This window comes from Equus asinus, chromosome 17 (genome assembly GCF_041296235.1).
Source record: "Equus asinus isolate D_3611 breed Donkey chromosome 17, EquAss-T2T_v2, whole genome shotgun sequence".
Taxonomy (NCBI): Eukaryota; Metazoa; Chordata; class Mammalia; order Perissodactyla; family Equidae; genus Equus; species Equus asinus.
In genome coordinates this window covers 37,983,536-38,003,448 of record NC_091806.1, presented here as the reverse complement: position 1 = coordinate 38,003,448, position 19,913 = coordinate 37,983,536, and the positions used below count along the sequence as shown (strand labels likewise).

Sequence of the window (19,913 nt, the reverse complement as noted above, 5' to 3'; positions counted from 1 at the left end):
CCTGATGGAGCCTGATACCGTTGCCTGCATCATGTCTCTAATCATGCATATATGTCTCTAATAATAAAGGAAAATTGTCTTGAACATTATCTGACAAGTAGCGATTAACCCAGTACCCCTCCCAACATCTCTGGATGTGCTTGAAACATTAAGCACTTTGGCCTCAACTTCCAGCTCTTAGAAAATTCTAAATCTTTAATCTGTGTTTTACTACTTTTCTGTACCACTTCCACTCATCCTGGTATTATCCTAATCGCTTTATTTTCCAATTTACCACTTACACAAGATTTTGTAGGTGGTAAAACATCTAGAAGTTTTGGGTAAGTGCAGGAAAGAAGAGTTATTGTTGCACCCATAGCAGACTAAAATGCAATGAAATCTTTAATATTAAAAAGTCTATTAGCCATTCTCAACATCACTAAGTTTTCCGTTATCTCCCCTCCATTTGAACTTCCACCCTTTCACTGTGCTGCTTAGTTCTTGCTCTCATTGTCTTCTTTCCTCACGTAAATTTAGAAACAGCATTCTCCCTAATTTCTTATGCAGATCAGTTGCACGAACTTTTCTTCATTCCTGGCTAATCCTAGGTGAGTCTTGATTGTTATATATTCACCCAAAAATAACCTCTTCAGTGTCTTTGCTAAAATAATCTACTCCCCTTGAGATTTCTATCACTTTTTACAGCAAAAATTTTATTTATTACCACTCACTCAAAATCAGAAGAGAGTTTCTTCAGAGAATGTAAAACTTTTTTCAAGTTCTCTCAGTTAGATATTGACAAAAGTAAGATCAGATTCTGTAACTTCCTGCCTCTAATACTCCTATTATTTAATATTTTTCATGTAGTTATGCTTAAGAAGAATCTGACATCCACTTTTGGAAGTTCTCTCCACTCATAGACTTTAAGGGCACAATGACAGGGACACAATCTACAATTGACCATCCTCATAGGGCTGGTATTGTGGGCACGGGACCTGTAAGGTCACTCAGGGCTTTGTAGATAGAAGAGGTCTACACTTGGTTTACTGCTGTGCTGTTGCTGTCTTGAAGTTCTTAATACCTTTTCACGAGAGGGCCTGTAAATGCTGTAGCCAGTCCTGCCTTCATCTCAATTACCTTCTCCCAAAGACCATCACAAATTCCTATTCTGTGAGCATTTTTTCCGCCTGCCCTTATAGCAGAGTGCATCCATAAGGGCTTCCTCGGATCTGGAGCATCAGGTCTATTTCTACCTGGGCACTTGCACAGTCAGTCCAGAGGTCTATGTGCCCACACTTTATGCCCAGCCCCAGAGTTGACACTCTGGAAGACGTAAGAAGGAGACCAGGCCCCCACCTTCAGGAAGCTCCAGTGTTTCTGAGAAGAAAAGATAGAAATATAGGAAAGCAGTTAGAAGTTGACAAGGCCCAAGGGCTTACTTTTGTACTTACTTAAATATAAAAAGAGTTAGAAAGAGGTGAGCTCTTTGTAGGAAATATAGACAGTGCACACTACTTGGAATCATTAGGCAGAACCAAATGAAGTTGCCAATGATCAAGTCTACTTGATCTAGAAATATAGTAGTTTCATCTAGCTCAAAGCATATATATTATATGTATTTTTTCTATTTTTTGTTGGAAATCTAGCCTGACACCTGTTTTTGTAAATAAAGTTTTATTGAACAAAGCCACACTCATCTGTTTACATATTGTCCATGGCTGCTTTTGTACTGTAACAGCAGAGTTGAGTATTTGTGACCATATGGCCTGCAAAACCAAAAATATATGCTAGCTGGACCCTGATGGAAATTGTGTTAACTCCTGGTCTACCCTACTAGATGGAAAAATACTTGCGGTTAGGGAAACTCTCTGTTTTGTTTGATGCCCTATCATTAGTGGCTACAATTCCTGAAACATAAAGGCTACCGAATAGCTTGAAGAGGTGAGTAAATAGATTAAGAAACAATGAATGCAAGTATTCTCAAGGTTCACTTGAATCAGTGTCACTCATGTCCTGGGCTCTTGATCTACTGGCTCTTCCACAGCAGAGGTACTATCCCTATCCACAGAGAGAAAAAGAGAATATTTAGACCAAAGAATCCTAAGCATCAATTCAGGCATCCAATTCAGATATTTAGCAATAAGAGTACTGCCCAGTATTTCTCAAATCTGACCATGTGTTTTGGCTAAAAATTAGACCTAAAGTCTATTCTCTGTGGAAATGGATTAAAGACCAACTAACTTGGTATTCCTTGTTGTATTAGTTTCTTGTTGTTGCTTTAACAAGTTACTGCAAACCTAGTGATTTAAGACAACATAAATTTATTGTTTGACAGTTCTGAAGGTCCAAAGTTTGAAAGAGTCTCACTGGGCTAAAACAAAGAGTTGTTAGGGCTGTATTCCTCTCTAGAGGCCGTAAGGGAAAATCAGTTTCTCTGACTTTTGTGGTTTCTCGAGGCTGCCTACATTCCTGCCCCTGTTGTGCCATCCTCCATCTTCAAAGCAAGCAGTGCAACATCTTCAAGTCTCTCATGGACTTTGACTCTTTTACCTCCTGCTTCCACTTATAAGGCTTCCATAATTATTTTGGGCTTAACAAATAATCCAAGATAACCCCTTCATCTCGTGGTCATCTATTAACCTTGATTCCATCTGCAAACTTAATTCTCCTTTGCCATGTAACTTGACATATTCACAGATTCTAGGGAGCAGGATGTGGATCTCATTGCTCTATTATCTTCCTGCCTAAACTTATTACTCTGCCTCATTTACTAAGATATGAGGTCACATTATTGTGTCAGCTGTATGGAATTCCTAGTGTTTGAAAGAACTAAGTTGATTATTATCTTGACGATCTCTCCCCCCCTTAATAGCATTTTCACATTCTGTATCTATAGTAACACTGGAAAGCAGAGGATGGGGAAAAATGATTATTTTATTAGTGAAAAAATTGGGAGGAGAAGTGACATTCAGAAGGCTAAGAATTACATAAGTGTATGGCTGCAATTAGGAGCCAGTTTTTCTGACCTCTGCCTCATGCTGCATCTCTTTTGGTATTGTAATCTGTGGTCAATGATTTGGACTTGTCATCTTTATTCCTCACGTTTTCTTGTTATGAATATTTTTCTTAGGGTATGGATGGGGTGGTGCTCATTTTAAGTGTGCTGGAGTTCTGCATTGCGATGTTCCTCTCTGTGTTTGGATGCAAAATAACCTGTTGTAATCCTGGTCGGGTGAGTAGTGGGTTTCCCTTGAAGATACCTGCATTCACTTTCTATTCTATGTAACAGATTACGCAAAGGTAGAGGCAAGAAACAATACACATTTATTCTCTCTCAGTTTCCACGGGTAAGAGTCTAGGCACAGCTTAGCTGGGTTCTCTGCTCAGGGTTTCTAAGGCTGTAATCAAGAAGTTGGCTGGGGCTGTGATCTCAGCTGAGGCCCCTGGTCCTCTTCCATGCTCACATGGCAGAATTTATTTCCTCTCGTCTGTGGAACTCACGACAACATGTACGTTGAGGCCTAAAGGAGAGCAAAAGTCTTTGGCACTTGAAGCCTCTTTTAAAGAGTTCACATGATTAGATCAAGTCTCTCCAGAATAATGTCCTTTTGGATGAGCCCAAGGTCAACTGATTAGTAACCTAACTCACAGGATTGATATCCCATCATATACACAGGTCCCACAAATACTCTAAGGAAGAGAATCATACAGGGGCATGGGTGACCAGGTGTCATTTTAGAATTCTGCCTACTACAATGGAGAAAGAAAAGCTATTTTTCTTCATCTTTATCCCTCAAAGGGCCTCAACTCTTACTCCACATCAGGATACTTAACAATGAAGAGGTCTGTAGACAGTGCCAGATTCTAATCCATTGCCCCAATTACAGCCTTCCCTGGGCTGATGAAGAAGTCAGGGTTTCACACTTCTCTGTCAGTGTATGCATACAAGCCGATTCTCTTACCCTGAGACCTGCAGCAGATCTTCTTGACTGCTGAGCAGAAAGGATGACACCTGGAGAGGATTGGGAAATGGGAGGACACAAGAGTCCAAGAGGCTTTAGGAAGAATAAAATAAGGATATCTTCCAAAAATTGAGGGTTCCAGGGTGAGAAATGAATATTAAAAGCCCAACAGATCCTCATTAGTTTCTTTACCCAAAGGCCCAGGTCAGACAAATGCCAAAACCCAGTAATAAGACAATAATAGTCTCATAACATTATTTTTCTGGTGCCTTTCTCCTCCATTTTGTGCCTCTTTACTTTCTTTGGGTGCTCCCATGCTGCACCACATCCCCCACCCCCCTCCACCCTTGAGCACAGAAGAGAAATTGACTAAATTACATTAACTTTATTAGTGGTCTCTTGCATTATAAGACCCTAGAAGCTAGAGTTTCTCAGCATTTCCCAGTGATTTTGTAATTTTATTAAGTGGAGCATTTTTTCATTAAGTGAAGCATTTGAACAAGGGAACAAACTCATTGGTAACGTTCCTATCAGAATATCAAGGCCAGTGTTCCCTTCTGCTCCTAGAGTAGTTACAGAGCTGAGATATGTGCTCCCCTAATTCTACTGTCTACAGTGTTGGGAAGTGTGAATCAAGAAAAGAAACAGCCTTGGGGCATAATGTTTAAGTCTCTATCTCTTCCTGGATAGATCTTCCTCACTCACACACACACACACACACACACACACACACACTCCATTTCACATTGAGTTTCTAGAAGAAGCACAGGCATTTTCCTTAGTTTCCTAACAATTCTTGCTATTTTGGGTCAGTGTAGTTTTTGCAATGGTTTATTCAGGTCCAGCAAATCAATGATTTCAGTAGGCTGTTGCCATCAGCATGCACAACAAAGTTTCATAGAAGAGGTCTATATTTTCCACGATACCTCGGTTTACCCAACTGGTTGGGCACCACCATCCACATGTAAGATCCATCCCTGCAACACCACAGCAACAACTATCAGTATCTCATACTAAGAGCTATCACTGAGTGTATATTCTAGATATGGCCTGATCTAAAGAATGCCTGAGAAACCCCACCAAACTGATGTTGAGACTGAATTCAGAGAAGAAATGGTAGACTCTGATAATGATGACATTGTGTGAGCAAGAAAGGGAAACCCTTAGGTTATTTGCTTCACTCACGTATGGCATTCTGATTGCTTTCACAGGTTGTGTTCCCGGTGCCATCAAATCCTCATATGGCAGAAACAGCATCTCCTGTACCAGTTATAGGAGATTTGATGCCACCAATGTATCAGCAGGAAAATGTTCCAGCAAATCTATCTTGACAATTATGCAAGAACCCCACTTGGGAAAGAACCAGAATCCAACTCTGATTGTAATTTTTATATATACATATACATATATATATATATATATATATATAAATTCAGAGCTATGTTCTCATTTTCCCCTAAGAAGTTAACAACCCATTTTGCTGGCTCTTTATCAATAATAGCAGAAGTTAAATAAATGCATCATGACTTCAATGAGTTAATAGCTCTTGAAAGTTTTTCATCAACCTCCACGGCTTTTATAAAATGACATGAAGGTAGTAAATAAGATTTGGCAGAACAAGGGCAAAAAGTTATTATTGAAATGGGGCCTCCATGGCAGACTGCATGTTTTTGCTTCCTTGGCCAATACTCCTCCCACTTGTTTGACTTTCTTTCCTGCCTTTGGGAATGCAAGGTATTTTTACCTTCAGAAAGTTGAGATGTATGGCTTTTCCCTCTCTTTCCTTTCCCTGCTTTCCTTCTCCCATAGAAAATACCTTTGAATAGCCCAGTCAATACTCGTATGTGCACAAACCATTATTTGAGTGTAAATACACATAAAGTAAAAATCATATCATGGATCAGATTCAGCTTATATTTTCTCTCTCTCTCTCGACCTTCCCTTTCTTCCTTGGTCTCTCATCCTCTCTCCTACAGGGCAGGGTTATATCTTAATCTAATTTGTATCTATGGCCATTTATGTGATTGTGCAATATATGGTATTTACTGAATGTCCATTCAATACATTTGATTTATTAGAGAGAAAAAATAAATTAAATAAAATTAGAAACAATAATTTCATGTACTGCCTACTTCTCATTGAGAGGTGACATGCTGGAAAGAGACTAAGTATTGATATCAGGAAGTAGAGTATACTAGAGAAGAATGTAGGTTTTTAAATCAGGAAACCCTGGGTTTTCATCTCAAAATTTCCATTTCTCTCAGTTGTTATCTGTGTAACCATAGACATGCCACAAAATTTCTCTGTACTTCATATTTCTGTACAGTAAAATAGTGATAATATCATGTGGCTGGTAGACCCATGATAATTACTTGATACAACACAGGTAGAGCAACCACTACTCCAACTGGCACATACTGAGCCTTAAGACACGTACATGAATATATGTACATGTGTATTCATTTGTATATGTATAATACTAATTCATTATCATTTTATTCAATACATATCTATAAAATGCCCATGATGGACAGGTATTGGTTTAGGGATATGAGAATATAGTGGTGAACAAGAGAGACGATGTCCTTCCTCTCGTGTAGGTTGAACTCATAGAGAAGGACATAATTGAACATATTAACAATCAGTCAACCTTTTCATATATTCTTAGAGGCCACATGGAAGCTATATGCAATTTAAAGGGCTAGAGAATGGCTGTTGGTAGTGGTGGGGGAGTGTGGGACATTAGAAACAATACCCAGGAAAGTTCTTTCTGAGGAAGTGATAGTTTCATTATAATAGGAGAAAAACAATCATTGCACTTTTATAGACATTTTATCCTTTCTTAAAAAGTCAATTTTTCCAGCTTTATTGAGGTATAATAGAACAATAAAAATTGTACGTATTTAAGATGTACAACCTGATGTTTGCATGTAGGTATACATTGTGAAATGTTTACCACATATCCATTACCTCACATAGTTATCTTTTATTTTTTTTAGTGAGAAGACTTAAACTCTTTTAGCAAAGTATACAATACAATATTATTAACTGTAGTAACCGTGATGTACATTAAATCTCCAGAACTTATTGATCCCTATTTGTTGAAACTTCGTACCCTCTGACCAACATCTCCCCATTTCCCTAATATCCCAGCCCCTGGCAATCACCATTGTACTCTCTGTTTTATGAGTTTGACTTATTTAGATGCCACATGTTAGTAAGATATTGCAGTATTTGTCTTTCAGTGTCTGGCTTATTTGACTTAGCATAATGTTCCCCAGTTTCAACCATGTAGTTGTGAATGGTAGGATTTCCTTCTTTTTTAAGGCTCAAAATATTTCTGTGTGTATATATCACATTTTCTTCATCCATTTATCCATCAATGGACACTTAGGTTGTTTCTATATATTGGCTATTGTGAATACTGACACAATGAAATGGAAATACAGATATTTCTTTTAGTTAGTAATTTCATTGAATATATACCCTTGAATATATACCCAGAAGTGGGATTGCTGGATCATATGGCAGTTCTCTTTTTAATTTTTTGAGGAACCTACATACTCTTTTCCATTATGGCTGTACCAATTTATATTCCAAATAACAGTTTATAAATGTTCTCTTTTCACCACATTCTTGTCAATGCTTATTATCTCTTGTCTTTTTGATAATAGCCACTCTAACAGGTATGAGATGATATGTCATGGTTTTGATTTGCATGTCTCTGATGATTAGTGATGTTGAGCAACTTTTCATATATCTGTTCGCCACTTTTATGTCTTCTTTGGAGAAATGTCTATCAGGTCCTTTGCCCATTTTCCCTTCCTCGCTTAGTACTTTTTTCCTCAAATACTTCATTTATATTTTGCAGGTTTTGGTACACAAAATTTATTCCCATTTGTTCCAGCAGTCGTGGCTTGAATTTCCTCTAAGAAATCACCATTCCCATACTCCCAAATTATGCTGACTCTACCCCTTAATTCTCCTTGATTGGAGCAATGGCAGAATTACATCAACCCAATTACAGTAACTAGTTCTTGTACCACTTAGCCTTGTGAACTAAGAAAAACCAGTTGTACCAATGACTGACATTTCCAATGAAAGCTATTCTCAGCAGGAAAGAGAGGAAAGAGAGTCTACTTATTTTCTCTTTCCTTTTGGGCTTGTGAGGATGTTGAACTGTGACAATGTAAATCTGATGATATTAGCAGCCTTCATGATACTCTTTGAACCTGATATCGAACCTGAAGTGAGTTTAGTCACCCATCACAGCAAGCCAGTCTCTGGTACCAGGTGTAGTGGAAGAAAGTAGGAATTTTTTATTACACAGCACTGAAAAAGGGGAATGGGTATCTAACGCGACAATACCAAACTCTTCAAAAAGCTACAAGCAAGGGTTTTTACTTGGGGTTTTAGCTAAGGGAGGGGGAGCAAGTGGCCTTGCTGGTCAGCAGTTTCTAAGCAGCCTGTGTTTTGTCTTGCGAGGCTGCTTGCAGAGAGGAGGAGGAGATAAGGGAATCCATAGACGGCTTCCTTGGTTTTCTGCCTCAATGCTGGATGGTGCATTCCATGCCAGGGAGCCAAGGAGTTTGGCTCTGGGAAGCTTCAATTCCTTGATATTCTCTGGACATGAGTTTCCCTGTCATAAACTTCAAGGAGCTGTGATTAGCCAAAACTTTAGTGTGAGCCCAGCGTGAGGCCACCTGGTTTTAATAACTTGTAACTTCTTGGTAGTAAAGATCAGGGAGTCAAAGGTTAAAGAAACAGATATTTACATATGGTTGTAACTAAACAAGCAGGGAAAAGCAATGGGTGCTTTTGGTTTTAACCCCCTATATGCTGGGTTCAATGTACGGGAACTGGTATTAGGGCAGGGATCAAACCTATCAGAGACAAATGCTTACTGATGAGAGCAGAACTGAGAGGTATCTAGTAAGAGGTCAGTTCCTAACAATGTCAGTTGTGTCTCTAAGTCAAGGTATACCTGGAGATGGATCAACATCTAGGGTTGGGCCAATCCCTGAAGTTCTAAATATATAAAGAAATTAAAATACAACTATTCAAGTAGGGCAATAACTGGGCAAAATCTTCCAATGGTTTCCTTTCGGCCTAAAACCCCAGCTGAAAACATTTACCTTTTTCCCTTCATGGAGGTGGATCTGAGTTTTAATTCCCGTCTCCTTGACTGGCTACCTTTCAATAATAAATCTTTTTCCTTGTCACAAGCCTGGCCTTCCAGTTATTGGTCTTCCTCTGTGGCAGGCAAACAAACCTGTGCTTGTGTTCAGTAACAATAACTTTCCTGGAAGTCTTTATCCAACACCCCGAGTGTTCATGGAAGACTCTGCGTTCCAGCTGCTTGGAACTTGAATGTTTCCCACCTCTGTGTGAGTTCTAATAATCATTCAGCTTGGACCTATCTAACTACTTGGGTATTCTATGGTTGGACTTTTGGAATTTCAGCCTGTAAATGTATACTATTTGATGATAAATTTAAAAGGACTCTCTTCGGGATTTCAGGAACTTTGTCTCCCCATAACTACCTACTTTATGCTTCTCTACTCACTAATTCTAGCTGCCTCAGCTCCTTCAACCTCTGATTTCTATCTTCTCAGTGCAATAATATCTGCTGAAGTCCATCTTCTTGACCATGATCTAGCAAGTTCCTTCAAGCAGAAAATCAAAGCAACTGTTATATTCACATTTGTTTCCATTTTCTCAATGTGGAAAGCCCTGCATTGACTACTGTCCAATGTCTGCAAGTACTATTTAAATTTTTCTCCACTTTTATAATTGTGCAGAATGGGAAAGTAAACCTGGTTCCAGTATGACTGGGAGAATTGTGCTTTAATTTTAAAAGGATGCTTATAAACAGAGATGGCTTTTCCTCATTCTGTTGACTCGATTTGGAAATCCCTTACTCTCCTTTGTCTAACTCTCATTTCATTTGTCTGTCTCCTCCTTGTTCCACAAGTCTCCAGCTAGATGTCCCCTTCTGCAGGAAGTTTCCTCTGCATCACCACTGTAGGATTAATTGATCCTCCTATAATCTCTCTTAGAATACTCTTCTTTACCTTGCAGAGAACTGATTATCCTGAATTACAATGCTCTGTATGCTCCATAATCTATAAGCTCATTGAGGGAAGGATCTCTATCATTTTTCCCCATTTTGTCTGCAGCACATAGCACACTGCTTGGCTCATAGCAATTTTTTTCTAATAGAATGTTAAATGAAAAAGAACTGAACACAGCTTTGCTTTCCTCCTCCATATAAAGTAAATATTGCTTTTATATTACAAGTGGAGAATCTTAGGTTCAGAGAAATAACAAAGTCATGCAATAAATGGGTATTAATTAAAATGGTTTTAATAAACATTGGGCTTGTCTTAGTCAAAGTGCAGACTCTTTCTGTAACACTAGCTTCCTCATTTATATGGAAAGTGCCAAATTAATCACTGGTATCCAATCAACCTTTTGACATTTTACAGACATTCATCTCTAATTGTGGGGTTTCATGTAAACAATACATGAAAGTTGTGTATAGCATGGCAAGACTCAGTTCTCTAGGGAGACAAGGGGAACTTTTGAAATTGTGAAAAGCTTCTCAAACGATTTTAAATGCCATTACATTAGTTTGTGCATATAAAGATCTTTGAGCAGAGTCCGAAATAGAGGAAATCCTCAACCACTGATATTCACTATGTACCCGACATACCATTAATAGTGGTAGTAACCACCATTATTTTCCTGTAAAAGACTCTATTAGGCAGTCACTACTTGTTCAGTATATTTTACAGTAGACATCTGCACACATATTAGGAACATAGACTCAGGCAGCACTTCCAACATGAAAAAGGAAGTAACTGTGCATGTGAGACATATTTAGCACTGCCTTTGGGGTTTAGAAAAGTGTCAGGAGAGGAGGAAGGCAGATTAAAACTGAGTGAGGCATGGAGCAGGGGCAAGTGGTTGTATCTGGACTGAAGGCACTTGCCCAGAGTCTCTGGCACTCATAAGACACACGCACGTGTTGCCGGCTTAAAGGTTTTTAGGTTGATGGTTTCCTCATCCATTGGTTCTAATATCACTGGGAGAGGGAGAGAAGAGGAGGTCACCTCCCATGGTACAAGGTGATATTCCAGGTTGGGGTGGGTCGAGTGCAACTTTAAATGTATGTTTGGGAGGTTCAAGGAGCCAATCTTTGCTGCAGAAGATGGAGATAAGGACAGGCACCTGACAGATGATGCTGGATTAGCTTGTTTTAGTTACTTTTGTTCTCTAACCCCCCAGGCTATGAGAAAATGGAGAGCAATATTTTACACTTTTGACTAATTACTTCATATAGTCTTCATGCTCCTTCTTCCATGGTCTTATTCTCTGTCTCTGACATGTTATTTTTATATTCAACATTTAAGAAAAATATCCTCCACATGCAGAAATTGTTGGAGATGTTGTAGGGCAAAGGTGCGGTCCCCAGTCTTATGCAGGCCCTGGGATAGTCTGGGGCCTGACCTGGTTCCCCAACTATCTTTGGCATCATTCATGAGAACTCAAGGCATAAAGTGAGGCTGCTCATAGGAAGTTTGCTAATGAAAGAGACTTTGTAGATTTCTAGCATTCTTGGGATCAGGAAGAAGCTTGAAGGCAATTTTGCCCAATGCGTTCTTTACTTGGATGAAGTAAATGAAACCCAGAAAAAGGAAATAACTTATCCAGAGTCATACTAGTTGCTAAAAGAGCTAGGAATAGAACGCAGACTTCTTGATTCCTATTACCAGCCCTTTCCCTGCCCAAGTCACCATTATCTACGTTGAAATCACCATCCGTCTTTAAACCATCCAAGTTCAGGCGTCATTTGGGGCCTCTATTGTATTTCATAAGTTTGACAAGGAAGGAGATGCAGCCCCGTCAGACCATCCTTGGTATTCCTGGCAATTGTGACCCATAAGGGGGATGGTGACATAAAAATAATGAAACAAAAGATTAACGTTGGTGCTGATCCACAAGGAAATTGGAGCCAGTAGAAGCAGAAGGGAGTTTTCTAGATTTCTCCACATCTGTAACAGGAACAACAATAAAAAAAAGACACTGTAGTTGTCAGTCCCAATGTATGTGACAGATGATGTGACAAGACTAGGATTCAGCGTCTTCCACAATCTGGAAGAAATGTCCCTCATCTCTATCCAATATTCTCTGTTGTTTTGGTCTCCTTGAAATATGAATATAGAAAACTGAAGCCCTGGAGGATAAACACAAATTTTTGTCCTTCGGGAATTTACATTCTGGAGGTAATTAACACATGGATTTCTATGATATGCAGGTAGGAGCAGTTATATGAACTTATAGCCAGGATTTTTAGAAAAACAGAGCACCAGGTCTGAGAGACCAAGATATGACATGTATTACCACAGAACAATGGAAAGAACATAAGAGTCATTTGAAAGCATTATTTTAATATTTTATCTGCTCTGGGGGAACTCACAGCCTTATGAAACACGGAGGGAGAACCATAAGTGATGTTTGATAAGACTGAACCTAAATTTCCTGAATCCTCAGTCTGAAGGCATGTCTGAGAGATCAATGCAGAGGTTCCTAGTACTAGTTACTATGTATTTAGTATTCATGCACTGGTTTAAATGCACCATCTCATCATTAAATCCCCACAGTAGGTAGGCACTATTAGTATAGTATAGACTTATAGAAACACAAGATTAAGCAACTTGAGTAAAGAGTGGCAGAGCTGGAATTTAAATCTAGGTGGTATAATTCTAGAGCCTCTTTGCCTAAGAAGATCCACTCTACTAGTCTGGTGAGTGGAAGAACTATTTTGTTTGCACATTTCTCAACTCATCAGTTCATGGACATTTGGTGTGCTTCCATCTTTTGGCCATTCAGGATAATACTGCTAATAAAATGTGTATACAAGTTTTTGCATGGACATACATTTTTGTTTCTGGGGTATATACCTGGGAGTGGAATGGTTGGGTCATGTGGTAAGTCTCCCTTTTACATTTTGAGGTACTCCCGAACCATTTTCCAAAGTAGCTGCTCCAATTTTCAACCTCAACATCAATGTTTGATGGTTCCAATTTCCCCACATTCTCACCACCACTTGTTATGGTCTGTTTTTATTTTTTCCATCCTAGTAGGTGTGAAGTGCTATCTCATTGTGGTTTTGATTTATATTTCTTTAATGACAAATGATGTTGACATTTTTCATGCTTATCAGTCATTTGCATATTTTCCTTTGAGAAATACCTATTCAAATTCTTTGGCCGTTTTTAAGTTTGGTTTTTATTTTATAATTGAATTTTAAGGGTTCTTTATGTATTTTGGATACAAGTCCCTTATCAGATATAAGATGTACAAATATCTTCTCCCATTTGGTAAGTTTTCTTTCCACTTTCTTCATGGTGACCTTTGCAGTAGAAAATTTTCTAAATTTGAAGAAATTTAATTTATCTTTCTTTTTAGTTACTTGAGCTTTTGTTTTTATAGCTAAGGAACCATTGCTTAACTCAAGTTCACAAAGACTAACTCCTATCTTTTCTTCTAATAGTTTTTATTTTTAGTGCTTGTATTTAGGGCTTTGACCCATTTTGAGTTTTGGGGTTTTTTTTTTAGTGTGAGGAAGGGTGTAACTTTGTTCTTTTATATTTTTTTACAATGAGTTGGGAAGTGTCTTTCCTCTTCTCCTTTTTCAAAGAGCTTATTTATTTTTCTGTGAGGAAGATTGGCCCTGAGCTATAATCTGTGCCAATCTTCCTCCATTTTGCTTTTGGGGTGCCACCACAGCATGGCTTGATGACTTGCGTGCAGGCCCAGATCAGGATCTGAACCACTATGCCAGGTTGGTCCCTACATTTATTTTTTCAATTATCAGTCATTTGTTTTCTCATAATATTTTCCTCTCCACTAAAAAATTACACAACCCACTTCTTATCTTTATTGATAACTGTTGATTTTCTTCATTCTTACTTGAAATCTAAAGTTACTCTCTTCACCCATCTCCCAAAGAGCACAAGGACAGTACAAGACAAATTCTCATCATTCTAATGTGAAATTTTGCTTTTTGTGGATCTAGTATTTTATATTTTGTCCCCATGCTTAACCTAATAAATTAGATACTGTTGTTCTTATTTTGTACAAACTGTGTACACATGCATGTTTACCAGTTGCTTGGCTCACCATTCCTTCTTGTAACATGCAACATCCTTCTGGGTTTTGTGTTTTTTTTTTTTGGAGGAAGATTAGCCCTGAGCTAACTACTGCCAATCCTCCTCTTTTTGCTGAGGAAGACTGGCCCTGAGCTAACATCCATGCCCATTTTCCTCTACTTTATATGTGGGACACCTACCACAGCATGGCTTTGCCAAGCGGTGCCATGTCCACATCTAAGATCCGAACTGGTGAACCCCGGGCCGCCAAGCGGCGGGATGTGCAAACTTAGCCACTGCACCACCTGGCCAGCCCTCCTTCTGGGTTTTATATGCCTTATTATTATTATTTTCTTCCTGAGGAAGATTCACCCTGAGCTAACATCTGTGCCAATCTTCCTCTATTTTGTATGTGGGTTGCCACCACCTTAGGGCTACCAATGAGTGGTGTAGGTCCACACCCAGTAACAGAACCTGGGCCACCAAACCGAGCATGTCAAACTTAACCATTAGGCCACAGGCCAGCCCCATGCCTTACTTTTGAAGCACATTGTTTAGAAGTTCTGTTTAGTAAATGTTTGTGCTAGTAAACTCTATCACGTGTTTACTTATCTTAAAATGTCTTTATTTTACCCTTGATTGTTTTTTTTAAGATTAGCCTTGAGCTACCATCTGTTGCCAATCTTCCTCTTTTATTTTTCTCCCCAAAGCCTCAGCACATAGTTATATATCCTAGTTTCAAGTCATTCTAGTTCTTCTATGTGGGATGCCACCACAGCATGGCTTGATGTGTGGCATGTAGGTCTGTGCCCAGGATATGAATCAGTGAACATTGGGACACTAAAGCAGAGTGCACAAACTTAACCACTTGGCCATGGGGCCAGCCTCTTTACCTTTGATCTTGAAGTACAGTTTTGGTGCAGAACAAATTCTAGGTCTATAGCATTTGAAAAATACTTTCTGCAATTTTCTTTCTATTCAGATGTGAGCCACGTGACATCTTAATTTGTATTCAAATGAGTAGATGAAATGTTCATGTGACTTAAACCTATCCCCACATAACCTGATTGGGTTACTATATTGGGGAGAGAAAATGGCATAAGAGCATTATGTTTGTGCTTTCAGTCTCAGAAAGATAATTTTATGTGTCCTTGCTATTCATTGGCAAGTCAGGATTTAAAGCATTTTAATGGGACAAGAGATTAAATTCTTGGTGCTAAGGATATGACTCAGAATCATAAATTCCATCCCAAAGTCCAGTGTTTATAGGGTAGAATCCAGGATTACACAAATTGTATTTAGTAAAGATGAACCTGGAGAAGGTTTCCAGCTCCGAGCATGTCACTGTGCTCTGGTTAGAAAAGGTAGACTGCAAAATGCTGGAAATTTGAATGTAGATGATTCTGTGAAATTTATTACTATTACAAAAGTTATCTTTTGAGCCAGCCCTGATGGTCTAGTGGTTAAATTTGGCTCTCACCACTTCAGCTGCCCGGGTTTGCTTCCCATTTGGGTAACCACACCACCCATCTGTCAGTTGCCATGCTGTGGCAGCTGCTCACATAGCAGAACTAGAACTACTTACAACTAGGATGTACAACTATATACTGAGGCTTTGTGGAGAGGGGAAGAAAAGAGGAAGGTTGGCAACAGATGTTAACTCAGAGCAAATCTTTCCCTGTTAAATATCAAATGGAAAAAGACTTAAAAAGAACAAGTTTTCTTTCAAAGGAGAAATGACTGTAATCAAGGGAATATGCAATAATAGGGATAGAGATAAAATCTGGAGTGTAGACTTGACTTATGAACTTGAGGACATTTCCCTAATTGGTGGGGCACTGCATATTTCCCCCAATTCCATCCATATTTCTATCTTTCCAATACTTTATAGCATCTTTATGTCACATGGCATTTCTCTTTCTCTCTTTCTCTCTCTCTCTCTCCTGGTTCTACTTTCCTGGCTGGATTTTGAAATGATGACATTTTGCAAAGATTTCCTAATAGCTGTTATAATAGAGGAAGGGCATGTAGACCAGAGGTTGATCTATCATTTCCAGAACCTCATCCTAAATTATATTTCTTATTGTAGCACCTTTTCTGCTGCCATGACAACCATGCAAGGAAAGGAAGAGACCACACCAACGGGTGGCCCTGTTGTATACCAGCCGGGAGATCATGCTTCTCTAAATACATATCTGTGGAAAGGGATGCCAGAGAAGTTCTTGAAGGGGAAACCCAAAGTCCTCGGGGTAAGTCAGCTACGGACCTTGGAGAAGACCAATCATGTTGTAGAATCACATGGATGAGATCTAAGACCAAATACGCTGTCCCACTACCACGTAATACATCAGCCAGACCTAGGAAGATCAGTATTTTGTGTTCAGGCCTTATCATTTGAAAAATGACACAATATTCTATTATATCATGCTTCTGATTAAGTTGTACTTAAAACGTAGTGAATTCAGGTCTACTCTAAGGTTGTGGGTCATCCAAGATAAATATATTTAACCTTAGCATGGAAAGCAACAAAAGAAAAGGACACATGTGCCCCAGCTGGTGTCCCATCCGCAGACCCTCCTAATAGCTGATGGCCCCATATTGCTACTATCTCTCTCTCAGTAATTTTCTTAGCCTTCTTCTATCTTCTGTGCATTTCTGTCTGGAGTCTCAGGAGGATGTGACTAAAAGAAATGATGGTTTAAAGAAAGATAGGTGAGTGCAGGTGGGAGGACAGTGAATACAGAGGTTTATCTCTAGCCCAAGCTTTAAACCAATGGGACAAAGTCATGATGACACTTTGGATCCTTTCGAGTGCCACGGGGTAATGTACCCCAACTTCTCTATTTTATACCCCTGTACTCACTCATGTACTCAAGCCCCAGACCCCAAGAAAAGGGCATATTGCTCTTCTCTTTGTCTTCCCCTGTACATACTCTCCTTCCTTAGATTACTCCTCCTTACTAGAATATTTGCTTTCTAATTTCTGGATCACATCTATTTGAGCATGTGTGAAGAAGAGCAACAGTTGTGGTAAGAGTAGCATCATAGGTAGGTATCATAAAGCACCTCTGGGAAGGTCCTGGTACACTCTTCTTTATGTTGAAATCAATGAGGCAATTGGGATAGACCAAGAGATAATTTTAGCAAATTAATATATCCACAGTACTTTATATGAAAGAAAAGTGACAGGACAATATCAAGAAGACCGTCTGACTATTTCAAAAGATAGAGAAGGAGGGTAACTTAGTGGTTGGAAAGGGGGTGGCTTGGGTGCCATTTTGTGGTAGGTAATCCATTTTTACTTCCTTCATCATTCCTAGGTTGTGCAGATCCTGATTGCCTGATGAACTTGGCCTCGGGGATAATAATGATTAGCGTCACGCTGACATTTCATGGAGGTTATTATGACTGTCCCATATCAGTGTACACGGTGTAGACTGTTTGAGGGTCGGTGATGGTGAGAAGAATACCATCTGATGCAGCTGGAGACAACATAACATAGTTGTTAATATCCTGAGCTTTGTAATCATATCCCAGCTCTGTCTTGTAGTTCCATAACTTTCAGAAAGATCTCTAACCTGTTTTTATGGTGGGTTTTTTTTGAGGAAGATTAGCCCTGAGCTAACATCTGCCCCCAATCCTCCTTTTTATGCTGAGGAAGACTGGCCCTGAGCTAACATCTGTGCCCATCTTCCTCTACTTTATGTGTGGGACACCTGCCACAGCATGGCTTGACAAGCGGTGCATAGGTCTGTAGCCGGGATCCAAACCAGCAAACCCCGGGCCACTGAAGCAGATCATGTGAACTTAACTGCTGTGCCACTGGGCCAGCCCCTCTCTAACCTGTTTTTGATTTAATTTTCTCATATTTAAAGTAGGAATGACAATATAAAACTCATAGAAAGCTAAGATTAAATATTTAATGTGTATCAGTTAGGATGTATTACAGCAGCATGTAGAAACAACTCCAAACCAGACTGGATTAAACATTGAAAGTATTGGATTATTTTACAACAAGAAGCCCAGAGCTAGACATTTCCAAGGTTCACTAACTCAGAAATTACCTCAATGAGGACTACTGGAAGACCATAGCAGACTTGTTGGCACATCTCCTTGTTCATAAATGTTATGTAGTGCATACATGTTTTATATTCCCAAGCCAAATATGGGCAAAGGTCATGGATTTGCCAGTATTGGCTTGAACTACTCAAGATTCATGTCCGTGGCTGGAAAGGGTTCACTGAAGCTCATGGGAGGCTGAACAACATGAGGATTTTGTTAGCAAGGAGGAAGAGGAGACACGGCTGGTATGCAGGATTTTATAGTCAACTATCAAATCTTAGCAAACTGTTAGCCTAGCAAATGCAACTGCTATTGCATACATTTTTTCTCATAAGTTTAATTACAATAACTATTATTAAAATTGAATTAAAATTTAAGAAAGAGTAAAAATTTCACCCCACAACAAAATGCAAGAGAATTTCACTGTAAATTGAGTGTAAATAGAAAATAAAGCAGCAAGTTTTACCTACTGACAAGAGGAAAATACATTACAAACTGGGTGTATTAGAATCAGGGAACCTCTTCATCTCTGCAGAGTTTACATTTGTGTACAAAGTTGAGAATGAGATGTTCAGAGTTTAAAGTCTACAATGAGCTGAGTTTTTGTGCCTCCTTGCCTGTTTGTAGGAAAAACGCAAGCTTTGAACAAGAGCAAATGCTATTTTCTTTCTGGGCAGTTGTGCAATGCTTCATGTATCTGATCACACTGATGTCAGTAGTAGCTTTTATTAAACTCTAACTATGATCTAGGCACTCTGCTAAGTGCTTTGTACGTGCAATTCCATTTCAAACAATCATCCCAAACTTCTGAGAAAGGATCTATCATTGCCCTCATTTTAAGGATGAAGAAATTGCAGCTTAGATTAAGTAACTTGCCCAAGAGCACACAATTTTATGGTATGGCAATCAGGGCTCAAATAGAGCCAGTCCAATTCCAGGATTTCATACATCTGACCACTCTAGTTTTCTGCTTCCCCTTTCATTTCTTTTTCAAGACCACATTGGAAACCAGTTTTTGTAATTTACACCTTTACACATGTTCAGTAGATTACCAGGAACTGCACGAGCTGTGTTTGTCAATTGAGACATCGCTCAGACTCTTGTAGGTATCTCACTAGAGGAACCTTTGTTAACTGGGGGGACACTTTTTGCTGCTACCTTCAGGTATTCTTTCAACCTTCTTTCAGAAACCTCATCTGTGATGTGCCTCCTTCTCTCCCTTATGTAGACAAGAACCGAAACCAAGAACCAGTCACAAATCTCTCTACTATTTGGCCCTTTAGTCTCCAGCAGAGCTAAATGTCCTTTATTGGAATTATATAAAATTATCCCCACATTAGTCTATTTATTCAAGTTTTCTTTTGTGTACTTTTGGAACACTGTAAAGTTTTATTTCTATATATCTTTCACATTCCTTGTTAAGTGTTTTTCTATCAGAACTTTATAAATTTTTTGCTATGGTAAATGAAATTCTCTTATTAAATCTTATCTTCAAGCACACAAACACACACCTATTTATAGTATGTACATATCATTTCTGTACATAATGTTGTTCCCATGTGGCTTACTGAATTTGCTTAGAGTGTATAGTAGTTTATAGTTGATAATCTTGGATTTTTGCAGTATAACATATTCATATTTAAATAACAGTAATTTCAACCATTTTCTTCATGTATTTTTCTTATATAACCATTTTGGTTAACATACTAGGAATAGTAACACATAATAGTCTTATATGTTTATCTGGATTTTC

General features: G+C 38.8%; 1 protein-coding gene across 1 annotated transcript in view; it reads left to right on the top strand.

Moving 5' to 3' along the window:
* LOC106844391 (membrane-spanning 4-domains subfamily A member 4A-like) overlaps positions 1-5,946 on the top strand; it is a 34,702-nt gene extending 28,756 nt beyond the window's left edge. The window contains exons 6-7 of the mRNA XM_014861799.3: positions 3,110-3,211; positions 5,153-5,946. Coding sequence (XP_014717285.1) covers positions 3,110-3,211; positions 5,153-5,272 — 222 coding nt within the window. The 3' untranslated portion in view covers positions 5,273-5,946. The remainder of the gene's footprint in view (positions 1-3,109; positions 3,212-5,152) is intronic.
* Positions 5,947-19,913: the final 13,967 nt, after the last annotated feature.